At 41.7% G+C, this 17935-nt stretch overlaps 1 protein-coding gene across 1 annotated transcript; it reads left to right on the top strand.

The window, feature by feature from the left end:
• The first annotated feature begins 821 nt into the window (after positions 1–821).
• LOC144596222 (secreted phosphoprotein 24-like) lies at positions 822–12237 on the top strand. The gene is made up of 6 exons (XM_078404434.1): positions 822–925; positions 1080–1201; positions 4190–4312; positions 5784–5918; positions 9772–9822; positions 11990–12237. Exons 1-6 carry the CDS (start codon positions 871–873, stop codon positions 12137–12139), a joined length of 636 nt encoding a protein of 211 aa, XP_078260560.1. The 5' UTR covers positions 822–870; the 3' UTR covers positions 12140–12237.
• Positions 12238–17935: the final 5698 nt, after the last annotated feature.

Here is a 17935-nt window from a genome sequence, read left to right as displayed (position 1 = left end):
ATTTGGTCAATGTCTACTTGAAAATTACTTTTGAACATTTTCCCATTGCAACGTGTTGCAATGATAACAACACTTACATCCATTGCCTCCAGCTTTATTACGTTATCTTAATTCTGCACCTTCTAGGGACCAACACTTCTGCCACTGGGTCAGATTCTCTCAATCTTTTCGTATTTTGAAGTACCTACAACAGAGATGGTCGCGGTAACAATGGTTGCAGTTGAATGAAGATACAAGAGACTGCAGGTGCTGAAAGATGGAGGAAGCCTTCAACTGTTGGAGGAACTCAATGGGTCAGACAGTATCTTATGAGGGAAATGGGCCAGATACCTTAAACCTCATCTGTCCACTTTTCCCCATGGATACTACCTGACCAGCTGATTTCCCCCAGCAGTTTGTTTTTGTTGCAGTTAAATAATTTATTTTAATGAATATCCGATCTTCCCGTAACAGAATAAATTATTTACAACATCTGAGAATAGTCAAATATAATGACAAGATATAAAACACCAAGATGTAAACAATATTTTTAATATGAGTTGGTGAAGAAAATCTTAAATAATTTAAAAACATAAAATGCATTTTTTTTTCCTGAAATCATGGTTTGTTAAAGCCTCCAGTTGATAACTGTGTTTTACTCAGGATTCCAGCATCTGCAAACCCTTATGTCTCCAATTATTGAGTTGGCAGGAAAATTATTTCAGCATGTCTCAATGTTGTGGGTTTAAAACCTTTGAAGCATTGGTTGTGTAACTGTGAGTCATTAATTATAGGGATCTCAGAGTATAAAAGGCAAACAACAGATAAAGGCTCAGTGAGAGTGAGAGACGATAGACATCATCTGCAGCTGATTACCAAAAGCTTGTCAAGATGAAATCATTTCTATTGGCTTTTGCTGCACTGCAGGTTTTCCAATACTGTGCAGGTAGGTTCTCAAATCATTTAAAATGTAAACTTTTCTTTAAGTGAAGACGCCAGCAGAACTGTTTTGTAAATATCGGTTGAATTTCTCCCAGGAAATGTCAGACAGGCAGGTTGGTATAAATGCTCAGTACAGGTGTCACTGTCTTATCTTCTAGCCATCCCGATATATGACTTCCTCCCAATCATTGAAGATGCGCTGAGGCAATCCGTTGTACAACTGAACAGTGACACGATCGGTGGTTTCCTATTCACAGCCACCAATAACGAATTGCTGCACGTAAGCATTATCCCATCTAACAAGCCCTCATTTATTTTGTTTTTTCGTCTCTTGGTATCTGCGTTATTGATCCCTCATGTTCTATTTATGACATTCTCTTACTCTCAACTCCGTTATCTTTCACTCCATTACATTTTGCACCACTTAAGGGCCTGTCCCACTTAGGCGATTTTAAGGCGACTGCCGGCGACTCGGCTGTCGCCGAATGTTCGCCGGGGTGTCGCGGGCATGATCGTGAGGAGTCTTCCAAAGATCGTAGTGGATCTCGGCACGTCGCCAAGAAATCAAACGGTTTGAAATCTCTCGGCGACAGCTGGCTTGTCGGCAGGTATCGTTGCTTATTGCGGTTGCTGTCGCCTGCTGTCCCCAGGTTTGATAGGTTCTCAAGATACATTTAGAAGCACATAATATTAAAATAAGTAAAGTCATTTCAAAATACCATAAAATGCTTGTGTTTAACCAATTTATTTGTCGTCAGGACATTTGACAGGTAGATTGGAGGCGACAGTTTGACAGTCAGGTAAGCGTGGGAATTTTCGTGGTTTTTAGCCTCAGCCATTACATATAAAGTGGGCTCCAAACCCAGATATTCAACCCAGAAACCAGATATGCATCTCCCTTACATTTTCAAAGAATGGCCACATACTTTTCACAAAAATCCATTGAACCACTTTTAAATTTTTTTTTTTAAATACAGCTATTAGTAAATTGGAAGTAAATTCAGTTTATTCCTTGTTACAGTGAAGCTTGGTTTTTAAGTAACCCATACAAGATGTTATAGTTCAAAACTCTCAAGTACTTACCAACTTGTCAATGATTTTAGCGAAAATTAGGACACCGGAGAAGCATTCACAGCGTGGGAATTTCACAATGTTTATGGCCATCAGCCATTACATTTAAAGTGAGCACCAAACCCAGATATGTAACCCAGAAACCAGATATACATCTCCCTTACATTTTGAAAGAATGCCCACACACTTTTCACAAAAATCCACTGAACCACTTTTTAAATTATATATTTTTTAATACAGCTATTAGTAAATTGGAAGTAAATCTGGTTTATTCCTTGTTACAGTGAAGCTTGGTTTTTAAGTAACCCATACAAGATGTTATAGTTCAAAACTCTCAAGTACTTACGGACTTGTCAGTGATTTCAGCGAAAATCAGGACGCCGGAGAAGCATGGACAGCGTGGGAATTTTTGCGATGTTTCAGAAGACGCTGTAATCTCGACCTGACTCAGCATTGTCATGGTCATTGTCGTCGGGTAAAAAAAAGTTCGGCGATCTGCTACGACTTTGACAGTCGCCGGCAATCGCCAAAAAGATCGCCTAAGTGGGACAGGCCCTTTAATTTCCATCACTTATCCTGCAATTTGTCACTCAAGTTTCTGTCTCTTCCCCTTTGGTTTTCTGCACCCATCTTTAGACCCATCATTTATTGTTATCTCTTCTGCCGGGATATCAATTACTAATTAATTACTAATTAAAGGTGTCTATTTCCATTATCTCTCAGACTTCTTTCTACTTAGTGTTTGTCTTCCTATCTTTCTCTTTCTGGCCCCTCAACCTTAGAAGGGAGCTTCATACGAGCTGCCGGTGTGCTTCTATGTTTTGGTGTGGGAAGCAGGAAGGGAACTTTCTCACATGTAAAGTGTGTTTCCAAAATATAGATTGGACCTCAGTCACATTGTTTAGGTAGATAGATTGTGTGCCTCACTTGTTTGTCTATTTGTTCAACCTGTCAAGAATGCTTTAGCATGAAGAATTGTGAGATGCTTCATTTAAAAACTATTGTAAAACCTTTATCATTATTCTAGTTTGTGGAAAGGCTTCTCTCCCCCCTCCACCTCCTCCCACTTTCAACAATAAGAAAGCTGCAGCCGGTCTGAACATTGCTCCCTATGGAATTATTCACCTGATCCTGTAAAACCAGACACATTATCTGAAAAAGAGTCCGAAGAAGGATCTCAACCTGAAATGTCACCAGTCCATGTTCTTCAAAGATGTTGTCTGCCACTCTGAGTTACTCCAATGTTTTGTGTCCTTTAGTGTATTAATCAGCATCTGCAATTATTTGTTTCTACATTATCGGCCCGACTCAGCCCTCACTCCAGCTACTGAGGACCAAGTTGAGAGTGCAATGGTCCATAAAAAAAGAAACTATGCTGCTTATTGCCTGAAACAATGACAATCAGCAAATATCATGCACACTCTGCTCACAAAAACATGTTGCACAATAGCAATAAAAATGGACAAATCTACCTCCAATATTGCTTTCTGCCTCTGTATTCTTTTCTTACAACTTTACGAAAGTGTTTATTTTAAAGATTTTTCTTAATCACCCGTCCCTCTAGTTCCAAACTACATTTTTGCATCTAGACTCCAGGATTCCCATTCTAAACCTCTCCACCTCTTTAAATCTTTCTCCTTTCTAGATGTTCCTTGAAACCAACTTCTTTGACCAAATTTTAATGTAAACTGTTCTAACATCTTATTTGATGACACTTCTTTGGAGTGCTTTGGGACATTTCACTATATGAGAAGTGTTAATAGAAATAAAGTTTTAGCTGTTATAATCCTTATAAGCCTTGCAATGGTGACCTTGTAGTGGGTCTGGACGCGGTAGCAATCAGGCAAGACGCCAGGTAAGTATTAACAGTAATTTAATCCAGCAACAGAACATCCACACTCTCTTCAGTCTCAAGCCCGAGTTATCTCTCTAGCCCCTTCAGGCAAACCCCATAGCACTAGTCCCTTCCCCAGCCCTGTCCAACCCGTGCCGAGGGGGATGATCCAGGGAGTGGCCTAATCCCCGGGTACCGCCACAAACTGTTCATTGTTATATATTGTCGGCAACTTTACATGTTTAATTTGCAAAAACATTGCTGCAGGACTACATGAATACCCATGGTTTTACTGGCTTCAGAGATTTCTCTTCTATTTTAATGAAGCTGACAGTTGATAAATCTCCATGTTTTGTTGCATAGATTACTCCAGCAGGACCAAATGATTTATATGTGGATTTGAGATTTAATGCAAGGGAAACCCTCTGTCCCAAAAACAGTGGAATGCAGATTGAAAACTGTGTGTCCAATAGAAACCCGTTAGCTGTGAGTATTGGTTTATGTTTTTAATATTCATTGCCTTTTATATTGTGGTTGTAATGATGGTGAAACTGTGTTATACTTGGTTATACTTGAAAGGTATTAGAAAGCCTGAGATGCAGCAATGGGATTTTGAAATCACCATTGATGACACCTTGCTCCACTATTAGTTACATAGTGTAAGACTTCAAAAGAACAAAATTATTTATTTGGTTTCAAAGTGCATTATGGCATTCTGAGACCCAGCAAGGTTTATTAGATAAATGTAAATCATTTTCAGATGAAAATCTTTATGAAATGACAAAATTGATGAAAACTTCCAAATATTCCTTGGACTTTATTCCTTGGAGCGCAGGATGATGAGGGGTCATCTTATAGGGGTGTATAACATCATGAGGGGAATAGATAGGGTAAATTATGGTCTTTTACCCAGAGTAGAGGAAATAAGAACCAGGAGACATAGATTTCAGGTGAGAGGGAAAAGCTTTAACAGGAACCTGAGGAACAACTTTTTCACATGGAGCGGTGGGCTGATGGAACGAGCTACTAGAGGAGGTATTTGAGGCATATACTATAACACATTTGAAGAGGAACAAGGATAAGAAAGGTTTAGATGGACATTGGCCAAATGCGGGCAGGTGGGGCTAGTCTAGATGGGGCATGGGCAAGTTGGGCCGAAAGGCCTGTTTAACTCTATATTTCAAACTATTGTCACTGGAGCAACCATTAAAAAATGTAAATATTAAAAACTTAATATTTCCTGGCACGATGTACCATATTTTCTCGTGAACACCTCTGGCATTCAAAATTTAGTTCTACCTATGCTGCAAATTTCCTCAGAATAATTATTTCAAAATTCTGATCTGCAATAAATAACTAAATATTTGAAGTATTTTGATGTTTAAAGTGTATTTATGCTGGTTTAGTTTATATTTTGATCAGCTGTGCATGCCCCTACATTTATTTCAGTTTCTCATTTTAAGCTTAACAAGGCTATTGTAACCCTCAGCTGTGACTTTATTCACAGCTCCCTTGCCTTGCAGTCAGTAGTTTGTAGGTTCAAGTCTTTCTCCAATGATACATACAAAAGCCCAGGCAGGCCTTTGCACACAGCTGAGGAAGTGCTGGGCTGTTGGATTAAGCAGTTTATCCAATGAGCTATTTAACCCAGGTCCTGGCTACTTTCTCTTGTGGATGCAAATGTTACGAGGAGACCATTTCAAAGAAAAGCTAGTCATCGATTCCCTATGTCCCTCGTTGAACATTACAGAGGATCAGTATCTGATTATTATTACATTGCTGCTTGTGGGAGACTCTTGTGTGCACATTGAGTGCTGCATATTTTCCATTACAGCAGTAACTCCACTTCAAAGGAACATGATTAGTTGTAAAACATTTTGGAATGCTGAGAAAGGTACTATGTAAATGCAAATCTTTATTTTAGGTCGATGTATTAACATCTATATCAAATCCACAGGAAATGGTTGCATGCCGCAGCAGTGTTAGCTATTCATTGGGAACAGTTGTCAATGTTTTTCTACGTTGCGTAGACGCAAGACAGAGATTTGTGGACAGCGACAGTGCATCAAACTCCTTTGAGAGTAGTGAGGAGGTAAGATCCAAGCGCATTCTCAATGGCAATTAATATTACAAAATGTTTAATGGGCTGCAAGAAATAATATTTCTCCCTTGCTGGAGATTAGATATAATTTAATTGGCTGCCTGTAGACCAAAGATACTAGAGGAGCAAGATGAACCACTTCGTTGAAATTGCCTATACTGAAGTGTAGTACGCAATGAAGCGTAACGTCCGCCATTTTAGTAGGCAAAACCCGCCGTTCGTTATGCCTCTCGCAGTGTAATCAGTGTTTTGGGGGAACAGTATGTGTGATGATACCATAAAAATGCAGAATATATCTCATCTATCAATTCACAGATTTTTATTATTTTTCTTTTTAAATGTTTCTGCAAGTTTCTGCCTACTAAAATGGCGCCATGACATACTACAGTTTTTAGGATCGAGTGGTCGATGTTGCTCTGCTCTATTATCTTTGTTGTAGACCCTACCAATTACCTTCCATGAGTTCAAGACTAATTTTAGATCTAATTTTAGTTGAACCTTAAATTTTAAATGTTTGCCATTTAAAATTCATTAACTCAAATTTTTAGTTGAAGCTTTTAAGATGGTCAGACCTTCTGGTGTCCTGATTCCTGGGCCTGATTCAACCCTGAGGACCACAGGCCAATTATACCCATGGTAGCAGAGGCCAGTTTGTAAGCCCATCTGAGCTCTGCTTTCACACAAACGCAATGCCATGAGGGGGATGAAAGCTAAAGTAATGTCGGAAACTGCAAGTCTGGAAGCACTGAGTTAGTGGATCACGTTGCTACAATGGGTGGGAATTTAGGAGGGGATGTGCTTCAGGATTCTCTGCAAGCTGCCAAGTTTTATCCCCACTTGGGCATCTTTCCTCCTGGAAGTTACCTTTCTATCTGAAGCTCCCATTGTCTTCCGTCAATTGCTGGTATTCCCAAACCCCTGAACGATCCACTGTGGAGAGGTTAAATGTGAAGCTTCCAATCTCATGAAATGTAAGTGGTCAACTCTATTGTTGGGTGTAGGGTTTGCTTTAAGTACCTTGTCTATATCATAAAATACGTGGACAAGGTGGCCTCCAATTGTAGACAAATCTGATATTTATAAATTTAATATTTTGCCTGACAGCAAAACAGCTATTTCTGTGGATTAATATTTCCCGTGTAGTTTTAAACTATTTCATCAGAACTGGCAGAGTTTAGAGACGTGACAGGGTTTAAACAATTATAGAGAACAGGAAGTATATGAGGTGTGTCGGAGCATGAGGTGATTTTTGTATTCATTTATCTATATCATAACATTCTTGTTAGACATGTGTTAAGGAAATTAATGTTTCTACAATTTGATTATACTATAAAGTTATCAATAGCTTCCAAGTCTAGCATACTACTGAAAAATAAAATACCAGACTCCTTACATCTGACACTAACACCATAGTTTTGTCTAAGCTTAAGATGCTCTTACATTATTGCATCAATCTGGTGCAAATGTGTGTGACTTATGAGGATATGGCGAAGCTATTGCAGTTTGTTCTAAGTTAAGAGGCGGAGTCAGAGGATTGCAGCGTTGTGGGACTGTGAATGCTTAATATACCCCATCTGGCCTCTCAGAATAGAAATTCAGTTCAATAGTAATCACAGAAAAATCCCCCCTCTTTCTCTCTCTCACTCTCTCGAGCATGTTTACAAAAGCTTTCACAGATCTAAAGCACCAAATAATTATCCTCTGCATGTACTTTACGATACGATATGATAAAACTTTATTCATCCCCAGAGGGAAATTGGTCTGCCAACAGTCACAACACACAAGGTACACATAAACTTGAAATTAAAAGTGAAAAAAAAAGGAAAATGACAAGTGACTGTTGGCTGGCTGCCGCACAGCACCTAAACCAGAACGAGTAGAACGAACGGACAAACAAACAAATGCAGAGTTATCCCTTGGGCAGAGGATTCTAAAACTAGTGTCCCCCCTCTCCCCCACACCAGGTCCCTCTTTGTTCTCCCAATGTCCCTCATGGTGGCTCCCCAACGCCAGGTCCCCATTGTCTTCCCCTCCCCCCCCCTCATGCTCCACTGCCACCAAGGTTCCCCCACCGCCGCCAAGGCTCCGTTGCCACCGAGGCTCCCATTGCCGCCGAGGTCCCCGCCACCGCCAAGGCTCCGTTGCCGCCGAGGCTCCCATTGCCGCCGAGGTCCCCGCCATTGCCAAGGCTCTCGTTGTCGCCGAGGCTCCCATTGCCGCCGAGGAATGCCCGAAGAAAGAAACTTTTGAAAATAAATTTAAAATATTGGCAGCAAATTCATGGGCGAAAACATTAGTCACCAAATGAGATTATGTCTGAGTCTGCACGAACAAAATGAGCCAAATAAACACACAAGAGTCATTTAAGTTCCTTGATACCATCATCTCCAGGGATCTTAAATGGGGGGCCACCATCGACTCCACAGTCAAAAAGGCCCAACAGAGGATGTACTTCCTAAGGCAACTGAAGAAACACAATCTGCCACAGGCAATGATTGTCCAATTCTATACTGCTATCATTGAGTCCGTCCTCACTTTTTCCATCATGGTCTGGTTTGGCTCAGCCACCAAGCACGACATCCGGAAGCTGCCACGGATTGTTTGCACAGCTGAGAAGGTTGTTGGCTGCAACTTTCCCCCCATTGATGAACTGTACACTGCAAGGGCCAGGATGCGAGCGGGCAAAATCATCTCTGACCCCTCTCACCCTGGCCACAAACTCTTCGAAGCACTTCCCTCTGGAAGGCGACTCCGGACTGTCAAAGCAGCCACAACCAGACATGAAAACAACTTTTTCCACAAGTGATAGTTCTACTCAATAACTAAAGTCTGTAGTCTCTTTTATGCTCTGGTTTATTTTCACCCACATGTTTAGACCGTAATGGTGTATCCTTATTTTTTTTAATGTGTTTATGCTTTATTCTTAATTGTTAACTGTATGTTTGTGTTGTCATTTGTGAGCGTAGCACCAAGGCACATTCCTTGTATATGCATACTTGGCCAATAAACTTATTCATTCATTCATTCATTCATTCATTCATTCATTCAAGAACATAGAAAAGTACAGCATCTGCACATAATGTACCTGTGCATAATCCATAATAGACACAAAATGCTGGAGTATCTCTGGATAGAAGGAATGGAAGTTTCAGCTCGAGACCCTTCTTCAGTCCCACTGAGGTACTCTAGCATTTTGTGTCTATCTTCGGTGTAAATCGGCATCTGCTGTTCCTTCCTGCCCATAATCCATATTGCTTCATTCCCTGCTTATTGACATACATATCCAAAACCCTCTTATATGCCATCATCTTATCTACCTCAACCTCCAACACTGGCAGTGCATTCCACGCACTCACCACTCTCTGTGTAAAAATAAAGTTGCCCTGCACATCTCCTTTAAACTTGCCCCTCTCATCTTAAAGCCATGCCCTCTAGTATTTGATTTTTTTCCCATCTTGACTGCCTACCCCACATCTAATAATTTTATATATTTCTTTGGGGTGGGAGGAAACTGGAACAATTACAGTTGCAGGGAGTATATGCAAACTTCACACAGATGGTGGCAGAGGCCAGGATTGAATCTAGGCAGTAAGGTAGGGACTCTACCAGGTGTGCAGCAGTGCTGTTCTGCACAAATAGACATTCAGATCTGTGCAGGAGAATAGAATCAGAGGGCTGAATGGCCTTCTTCTGTGCTTGGTGTGTTAGGATTCTACAAATATTCATCTCCTTCCCCCAGTCTATTTGAATTTGTGCTTCATGTTGTTCAGTTCTGTCCTGATGAGAGTTTCTTTCCCAACCTCTTCCTGCACCTCTAACATCGGCCTTAATGTTTTCATTGCAGATCATGTTCCAAAGGAGGCAACCACATATTCAGGACGAGTACTATTCCTCAGTAAGTATAAATGGCCTTTTGGAATCAATACAGTCACCACATAGGAATCACATAGCCACGCTTCTTCCATTGCTGTTACTAATCATCCAAAGGATCACAAGGATTTGAGGAATATAGATGTATTCAAGAGAGAGTTAGATTTAACTCTTAGGCCTAATGGAATCAAGGGATATGGGGAGAAAACAGGAACGGGGTACTGATTTTGAATGATCAGCCATGATCATATTGAATGGCGGTGCTGGCTCAAAGGGCCGAATGGCCTACTCCTGCACCTATTGTCTATGTTTCTATGTTTCTATATCGATAGCTGAGAAGCCAACAGAGATAGAGGGGCAGGATAAGGACATTATTACTCATTCAAAGGGTATGGACATTGCTGGAGAGCCATCATTTATTTCCCGTCCACCATCATGCTTGGATGCTTGTGTGTGTGGTGAAGATAAATCCACAGCTTTGCCCTCCCATTTTCTATCGCTCAAGTAAGCCGGTAGTCAATAAACGTTCCAAATTGCAGGGGGTGCTCTGACTGTGGGATTCTTGTCATCAGGCACTCATTGGAATCATGGGTCAAATCAGCAGAGGTACCTTTGGTTTCGCTAGAAAATCAGGGTCAGAAATGCACAATGGAGAGCATCACAAAATGGAACATCTCACATTGATTACCAGGAATATGCACCTTTTCTTCTAAAATTCAGTTCCCCATGACTTCTGTGGCAGTTTATGACTGGCACTGTTGATGCCTCTAATATTTGAGATTATCTGAGGAGTATATCCATCCAGCTTGTTTAGTTTAGAGATACCACATAGAAACTGGTGCATCAGCCCATCAAGTCCACGCCAACCATCAATCACCTGTTCACACTAGTTGCATGTCCTACACACCAGGGGCAATTTACTAAGACCAATTAGCCTACAAATCCGTATATCTCTGGGATGTGGGAGGAAATTGGAGCATCCAGAGGAAACCCACGTGGTCACACGGAGAATGTACAAACTCCACGCTGACAGCACCCGTAGTCAGGATCAAACTGGTGTCTCTGGTGCTGTGAGGCAGCAGCTCTACTGCTATCCCATTGTGCCACCTTAAATGTTGCCAATTGTATGGGGCCATCTGGAGTTCCAGGCTACATCTTACCTCAAGCAGTGTTTTTCTGAGTTTGTGGGGCCACTGTTGTTGAAAACAGCTCTTAATGTCTCCCTTACGCACAAGCACAAGCCATTCTGAGTAAAAGATACCTTGTGGAGTCCACTAGAGTGAGGTTATCTCAGATGTCACACACAATGCACCTACCATCTCATTACCCACAGCATGTCAATGGTTGACATTGTACAGGATGTAAACGTGGGAACTTGGAAGTTACCCGGATCACTAATGAGGTAGATAGTAATTCAGCACTGCTCGCTGGTTGTGGTGAACTTCTATCTACCTCATTGGTGACATTTGGACTATCCTTTATCGGACTTTGCCGACTTTATCTTGCACTAAACGTTATTCTCTTATCATGTATCTATACATTGTAAATGGTTCGATTATAATCATGATGTGTCTTTCTGCTGATTGGTTAACACGCAACAAATCCTTTTAACTGCACCTCGGTAACACGTGACAATAAAGAAGAAAGTAAACAAGAATTATTCCAGGAATGAGTGGGTGAGAATATGATGAACACTTGACAGCACTGGGCCTCTACTCATTGAAGTTTAGAAGGTTGAGGGCGACCTCATTGAAACTTAAATGAAAGGCATAGATAGAGTGGTTTGAAACGGATGTTTCCACTGGTGGGGCAGTCTAGGACCAGAGTTTATGGCCTCAGAATTAAAGGGCACTCTTTTAGAAAGGAAGTGAGGAGGAACTTCTTTAGTCAGACTGTGACTAATAGTTAATCTGTAGTTAATCTGTGAAACTCATTGCCACAGAGGGCTGTGGAGGCCAAGTCCGTGGATATTTTTAAGGCAGAGATATAAAAAATCTTGGGTGTCAAGGGTTATGGGGAGAAGGCAGGAAAATGGGATTAGGAGACAGAGATCAGCCATGATTAAATGGCGGAGTAGACTCGATGGGCCGAATGGCCTAATTCTACACCTATAACTTGTGAACTTGTGAAGGTAAACTGATAAACTAAACTGATAAATTAAACTGATAAACATACTCCTCACTGTCCACTAGGTTGACTGGAATAATCAGCAGGCTGGTCAACGTGGAAGGAATGGCACTCCTGCAAGGAAGAAAAATAACCAGAGGCAGAATGTAAGCCATGGCCTGTCGTCCAAGAAGAATCCACATCGTAAACAGAAGCCGAACTCCGTGGTTGAATAAACAGTCAGAAATACACACCTGCTTATACATATACCACATGCTTTAAACCAAGTAGTGATAAAACAAATATTCTCACTGTATCTTTCACTCATGATTAAAGACACATTGCTCTTCAATTTGCTGAAAGCAACACAATAAAGCAAGTCAATGAAATCGTAGAATGCCTTGCTTCTTTTTTTTTTGAGAACCGAAAGTAACGTGAAACTATTTTAGAAATTGTTCTCAGACCGTTGAAATTAACCTGAAATTGAGCAGGATTTGAATTTTTTTCAGGGGATTGCCTTCAGAAGAATCCTGGGCAGATAAACCAAATTCTGGACCCTAACACAAAACTGGGAACATAGCATATTTTTTAAGCTGTGCATGTAAGACTTATTTTTCCATTCAGTGTGCTCATGGTCGTGTGATCTGCTGATTTCCTTTGGATTGGCTGAGGAGAGTGTGGAAAATTGGTTTCCAGGATTTATGCCAACATTGATCCAGAGAGCTTTCTGTTACTTGGCTCGTCCAAACAAATTAAATTTGTATGAGTTTTGGGGAGGAAGGATGGAGAGGTGTGGTGGGCTGTGAATGTCGGAAACTGGAAGCATGAGTAGAGTCTGCTTCCTGCTCCACGTCGTGGCTGAATTCTGGCCTTACTCCATTTCTCATTTCACTCCTGAAAGGCCTGATTATATTTTCAGACCATATCTCATTGTGCCAGACTCACAATCTACCACCCGGGAACCAATCAGCACTGGAACGTCCAAATTGCAGGGACTACAATCTAGTTTGTGCCATCTCAGCTTGTAATTTAACAAGTTGTCAATGCTGTTAAGTCTGTACTACATTCCTTGCCAAGTCAGGGAAAAATGACGAGAACTGCTCACACTGCTTCAAACATGGTGTAACCAGGGATTCATTTGGCTATAGGGAATCTATATAGAAAACTTATTTCTGTAACTTAACAAAATCGACCTTATAGACTTATACAATACAATACAATACAATATATCTTTATTGTCATTGTACAGGGGTACAACGAGATTGGGAATGCGCCTCCCATACGATGCAATGAATTAATTAGCTAATTAGTATTAATTTAAACAACCCAATGAAACAAATTAGAAACAGTTTTAAAACAGAATAAAGTGCAAGTAGATCTGTGCCGGTTCACTGTACGATGTGACCATCCGGCTCAGCAGGACCGGTTCATGGCAGCTATGGCCCTGGGGATGAAGCTGTTCCTGAGTCTGGAGGTGCGGGCGTAGAAGGCGTCTGCCCGATGGTAGAAGTCTGCGTCTGCCCAATAGCGTCTGCCCGATGGTAGAAGTTCGAACAGACTGTTGCAGGGGTGTGAAGAGTCTGTGAATGCTGGTGGCTTTTCTGAGGCATTGTGTGTTGTAGATGCCCTCCAAGGCTGGTAGCTGTGTTCCGATAGTCTTCTGAGCTCTATGGACTACCCGCTGAAGAGCTTTCCTCTCTGCCTCCGTGCAGCTGAGATACCACACAGGGATGCCATGCGTTAGGATGCTCTCTATGATGCAGCGGTAGAAGGTCGCCAGCAGCTGTTGGGTAGACTAGACTTTTTCAGTGTTCTTAGGTAGTACACTGTGTAATAGTGTAAGAAGAGCTGCAGATGCTGGTTTACACTGAAGAAAGATATAAGAAGCTGGATTAACTCAGCGGGCCAGGCAGCATCTCCAGAGAGAAGGAATGAGTGATGTTTTGGGTCGATACCCTTCTATAGACTAATTTCTTAAATTAACAAGAAATAACTGTATTAGAACTCAAATAATAATTTAGCACAGTAACAGACTATTTGGCCCAACATGTCAATGCTGGCCAATGGGCAATTTTTCATATTAACCCCATTACCTAGCACTTTGTCCCCTGCAGCATTTTGTACCTGGGTGATTCGAGTGGTCATCCAAACATTCCTTAATATTGTCAGTGACCCAGCTTTCCACTTTCAGGATGTGCATTCCAGATATCTGCCACTCCCTGGGTGACTAAGTTCCCTCTCAGATCCTCTCTAAGTCTCTTCCCCCTTACCTTAAACCTCTGTCCTGTAGATTTATTTCATTCTGCTATGGGGGAAATTGGTGACGCTTTGGATCGAGACCCTTCTTCCTGAAGAAGGATCTCGAACCGAAGCGTCACCCATTCCATCTCTCCAGAGATGCTGCCTGTCCCGTTAAGTTACTCCAGCTTTTTGTGTCTACCTTCTTGAGCTTCTTTGCTCCCAGAAGCTACATACATAGCTTCTCCAGGCTCTCCTCATAATTGAACTGCTGCAGCCCAGACCATATCCTGGAAAATGCCCTTTGTGCCCTCTCCAGCACTATTACACCTTTCCGAAAGTGTGGTAATCAGAACTGCATGCAGTACTCCAGCTAAGGTCCAACTGAGATTCTGCAAAGTTGGAGGGCCAATATCCCACACAGTGCATTCAGAAAGTATTCAGACGCCTTCACTTTTTCCACATTTTGTTACGTTACAGCCTTATTTTAAAATGAATTAAATTCTTTTTTTTTATCATCAATCTGCGCACAATACCCCATAATAAAAAAGTGGACACAGGTGTTTAGAATTTTTTGCAAAGTAATTAAAAAGAAATAACTGAAATATCGCATTCACATAAGTATTCAGATCCTTTGCTATGACACTCCAAATTGAGCTTAGGTTCATCCTGTTTCCATTGATTATCGTTGAGATGTTTCTACAACTTGATTGGAGTCCACCAGTGGTAAATTAAATTGATTGGACATAATTTGGAAAGCCACACGCCGGTCTATAGAAGGTCCCACAGTTGACAGTGCATGTCAGAGCAAAATCCAAGCAAGGAGACAAAGGAATTGTCCATAGACCTCCGAGACAGGATTGTGTCGAGACACAGATCTGGGGAAGGGTATAAAACAATTTCTGCAGCATTGCAGGTCCCGAAGACCATAGTGACCTCCGTCATTCTTAAAAGGAAGAACTTTGGAACCACCAGGATTCTTCATAGAGCTGACCGCCCGGCCAAACTCAGCAATCGGGGGAGAAGGACCTTGGTCAGGGAGGTGACCAAGAACCCGATGGTCACTCTGACAGAGCTTCAGAATTCCTCTTTAAAGATGGGGAATCTTCCAGAAGGACAACTATATCTGCAGCACCCCACCAATCAGGCCTTTATGGTGGAGTGGCCAGACGGAAGCCACTCCTCAGTAAAAGGCACATGACAGCCCGCTTGGAGTTTGCCAAAAGGCACCTAAACTAGATTCTCTGGTCTGATGAAACCAAGATTGAACCCTTTGGCCTAAATGCCAAGCGTCACGTCTGGAGGAAACCAGGCACCGCTCATCAACTGGCCAATACCATACCTACAATGAAGCATGGTGGTGGCAGCATCATGCTGTGTGGATGTTTTTCAGTGGCAGGAACTGGGAGATTAGTCAGAATCGAGGGAAAGATGAACGGAGCAAAGTACAGAGAGATCCTTGATGAAAACCTGCTCCAGAGCGTTCTGGACCTCAGATTTGGGCGGAGGTTCACCTTCCAACAGGTGACCCTAAGCACACAGCCAAGACAATGCACAGGTGGCTTCGTATCAAGTCTGTGAATGTCCTTGAGTGGCCCAGCCAGAGCCCGGACTTGAACCCGATCGAACATCTTTGGAGGGACCTGAAAATAGCTGTGCATCGATGCTCCCCATCCAACCTGACAGAGCTTGAGAGGATCTGCAGAGAAGAATGGGAGAAATGACCCAAATACAGGTGTGCCAAGCTTGTAGCGTCACACCCAAGAAGACTTGAGGCTGTAATCGCTGCCAAAGGTGCCTCAACAAAGTACTGAGTAAAGGGTCTGAATACTTATGTAAATGTGAGATTTCAGTAATTTCTTTTTAATTACTTTGCAAAAATTTCTAAATGCCTGTTTTCGCTTTTTTATTATGGGGTATTGTGTGCAGATTGATGATAAAAACATGAATTTAATCCATTTTAAAATAAGGCTGTAACATAACAAAATGTGGAAAAAGTGAAGGGGTCTGAATACTTTCTGAATGCACTGTATGCCTTCCTGACCATGTTGTCCAGCTGCACTGCCAAGTTCAAGGATCTCTGGCCTTTTACTCCGAGGTCCCTTTGTTCCTCGATACTCCTGAAGACAGTATTCTTGTCCTCCTGTTAAAAAGGCTGCCATTCCAAACGGTGTCTTCTGGGCAAGTTTTTTATTCAGTGTTGTCCATCAGCCTATTGTTGTCCTCATGCCTATTCCTCTAGGTGTTTGTGGTACTATTTAAGGGGCTAGTTAAACTGAGGGGACCTGTCGACTGGACTGAGTAGGAACGGCAAACTACTTCCCCAAAGAAAATTAATGAATCAGAAAAAGCTTTTCTAACAATCTGATAGTTTTATGGTCACCATTATTTTTATTAGATTTCTAAGCCAGATTGATTTAAATTTTCCATGATAGAAGTTGAATTCATTTCTCTAGCTCATTAGCCCGACCTCTGAACATGTTCAAATACTTAACCAACTCTGAAGAAGGGTCTCGACCCGAAACGTCATCCATTCCTTCTCTCCTGAGATGCTGCCTGACCCGCTGAGTTACTCCAGCATTTTGTGATACCTTCGATTTGAACTAGCATCTGCAGTTATTTTCCTACACAACTTAACCACTATGCTACTGTATCCAGGGCACACCTATAAATAGCACAGAGGTAATTTATTCATTTAACGCACTCTCTTCTGTCAGGTACAGTAAGTCTCTTCACTTCCTGGTGGTCCATGTCCACATTAGTTTAATAGCATCTACTAAAACAACAAAATCCAATGGCAAATCTCAACAATTCAATAATATTATTGTTTGAATTTTTAAACATTAAGTTGATGAGGGTGAGCAAAACCAAACCTGAATCTAAGCATTCTGCTGAAATCCTTCCTGATACACACAGATGTCAGTTAGAGTTCTGAAATCATTACGTTAAACCTCTTTTGCTGTTTGTTTTCCTCCTCTCACACCTATAAATCTGAGGATTTCTGGCTCATTGGGCTGCATTCACAAGATCAAAGGGTAGCTCTGAGTCCAGTGACTCTTCCTTGCTCTCACAGTCTTTCTGTTTATAACACTTATCCCACCAACCCCTCCCTCCCCAACCCTGCTGCCTGCACAAACTTCCTGCTTTCTCCGGGATGGAAAATTTCAAATACAATGACAAATGCAGCCAGCAAAAAATCTTCCAGTGTCTGGAGATGCCTGGAGCCATGGCTTGAATGAAGTAGATAGATTTAACAGAAAAGATCACCGCTATTGAGAAACTTGCTTAAACAGTGTAACTTAGAACAGATACCCAGAAACCCTCCAAGGCAATTCTTCTCACTGTCACTTTATTGGCTTCTCACTGTCACTTCTTTAATCAGAGGGTGCTGAATCCGTGGAATTCTTTGCCACAGAAGGCTGTAGAGGCCAAGTCAGTGGATATTTTTAAGGCAGACATAAATAGATTCTTGATTCGTATGGGTGTCAAAGGTTATGGGGAGAAGACAGGAGAATGGGGTTAGGAGGGAGAGATAGATCAGCCATGATCGAATTGATGGGCTGAATGGCCTAATTCTAATCGTATCTCTTATGACCTTATGACTTTGGCAAGGGATCATTGGGAATTTTGAAGAAATGGCGCAGTTGATCCCATTCAAGATATACAGGTAGGTCCCATTCTGCTGGTTCCAGCAGGAGATCAGACCCAGTAGGAATTCCAACACAAAAGGACATTAGCTGCCAAGGCAGGTGCCAATGCCCATTGTTAGCTTTCTATCCTAGACCACATAGTTG

This window comes from Rhinoraja longicauda, chromosome 8 (assembly GCF_053455715.1).
Source record: "Rhinoraja longicauda isolate Sanriku21f chromosome 8, sRhiLon1.1, whole genome shotgun sequence".
In the NCBI taxonomy this organism is placed as follows: domain Eukaryota; kingdom Metazoa; phylum Chordata; class Chondrichthyes; order Rajiformes; family Arhynchobatidae; genus Rhinoraja; species Rhinoraja longicauda.
This window is presented reverse-complemented; position numbering and strand designations above follow the sequence as displayed.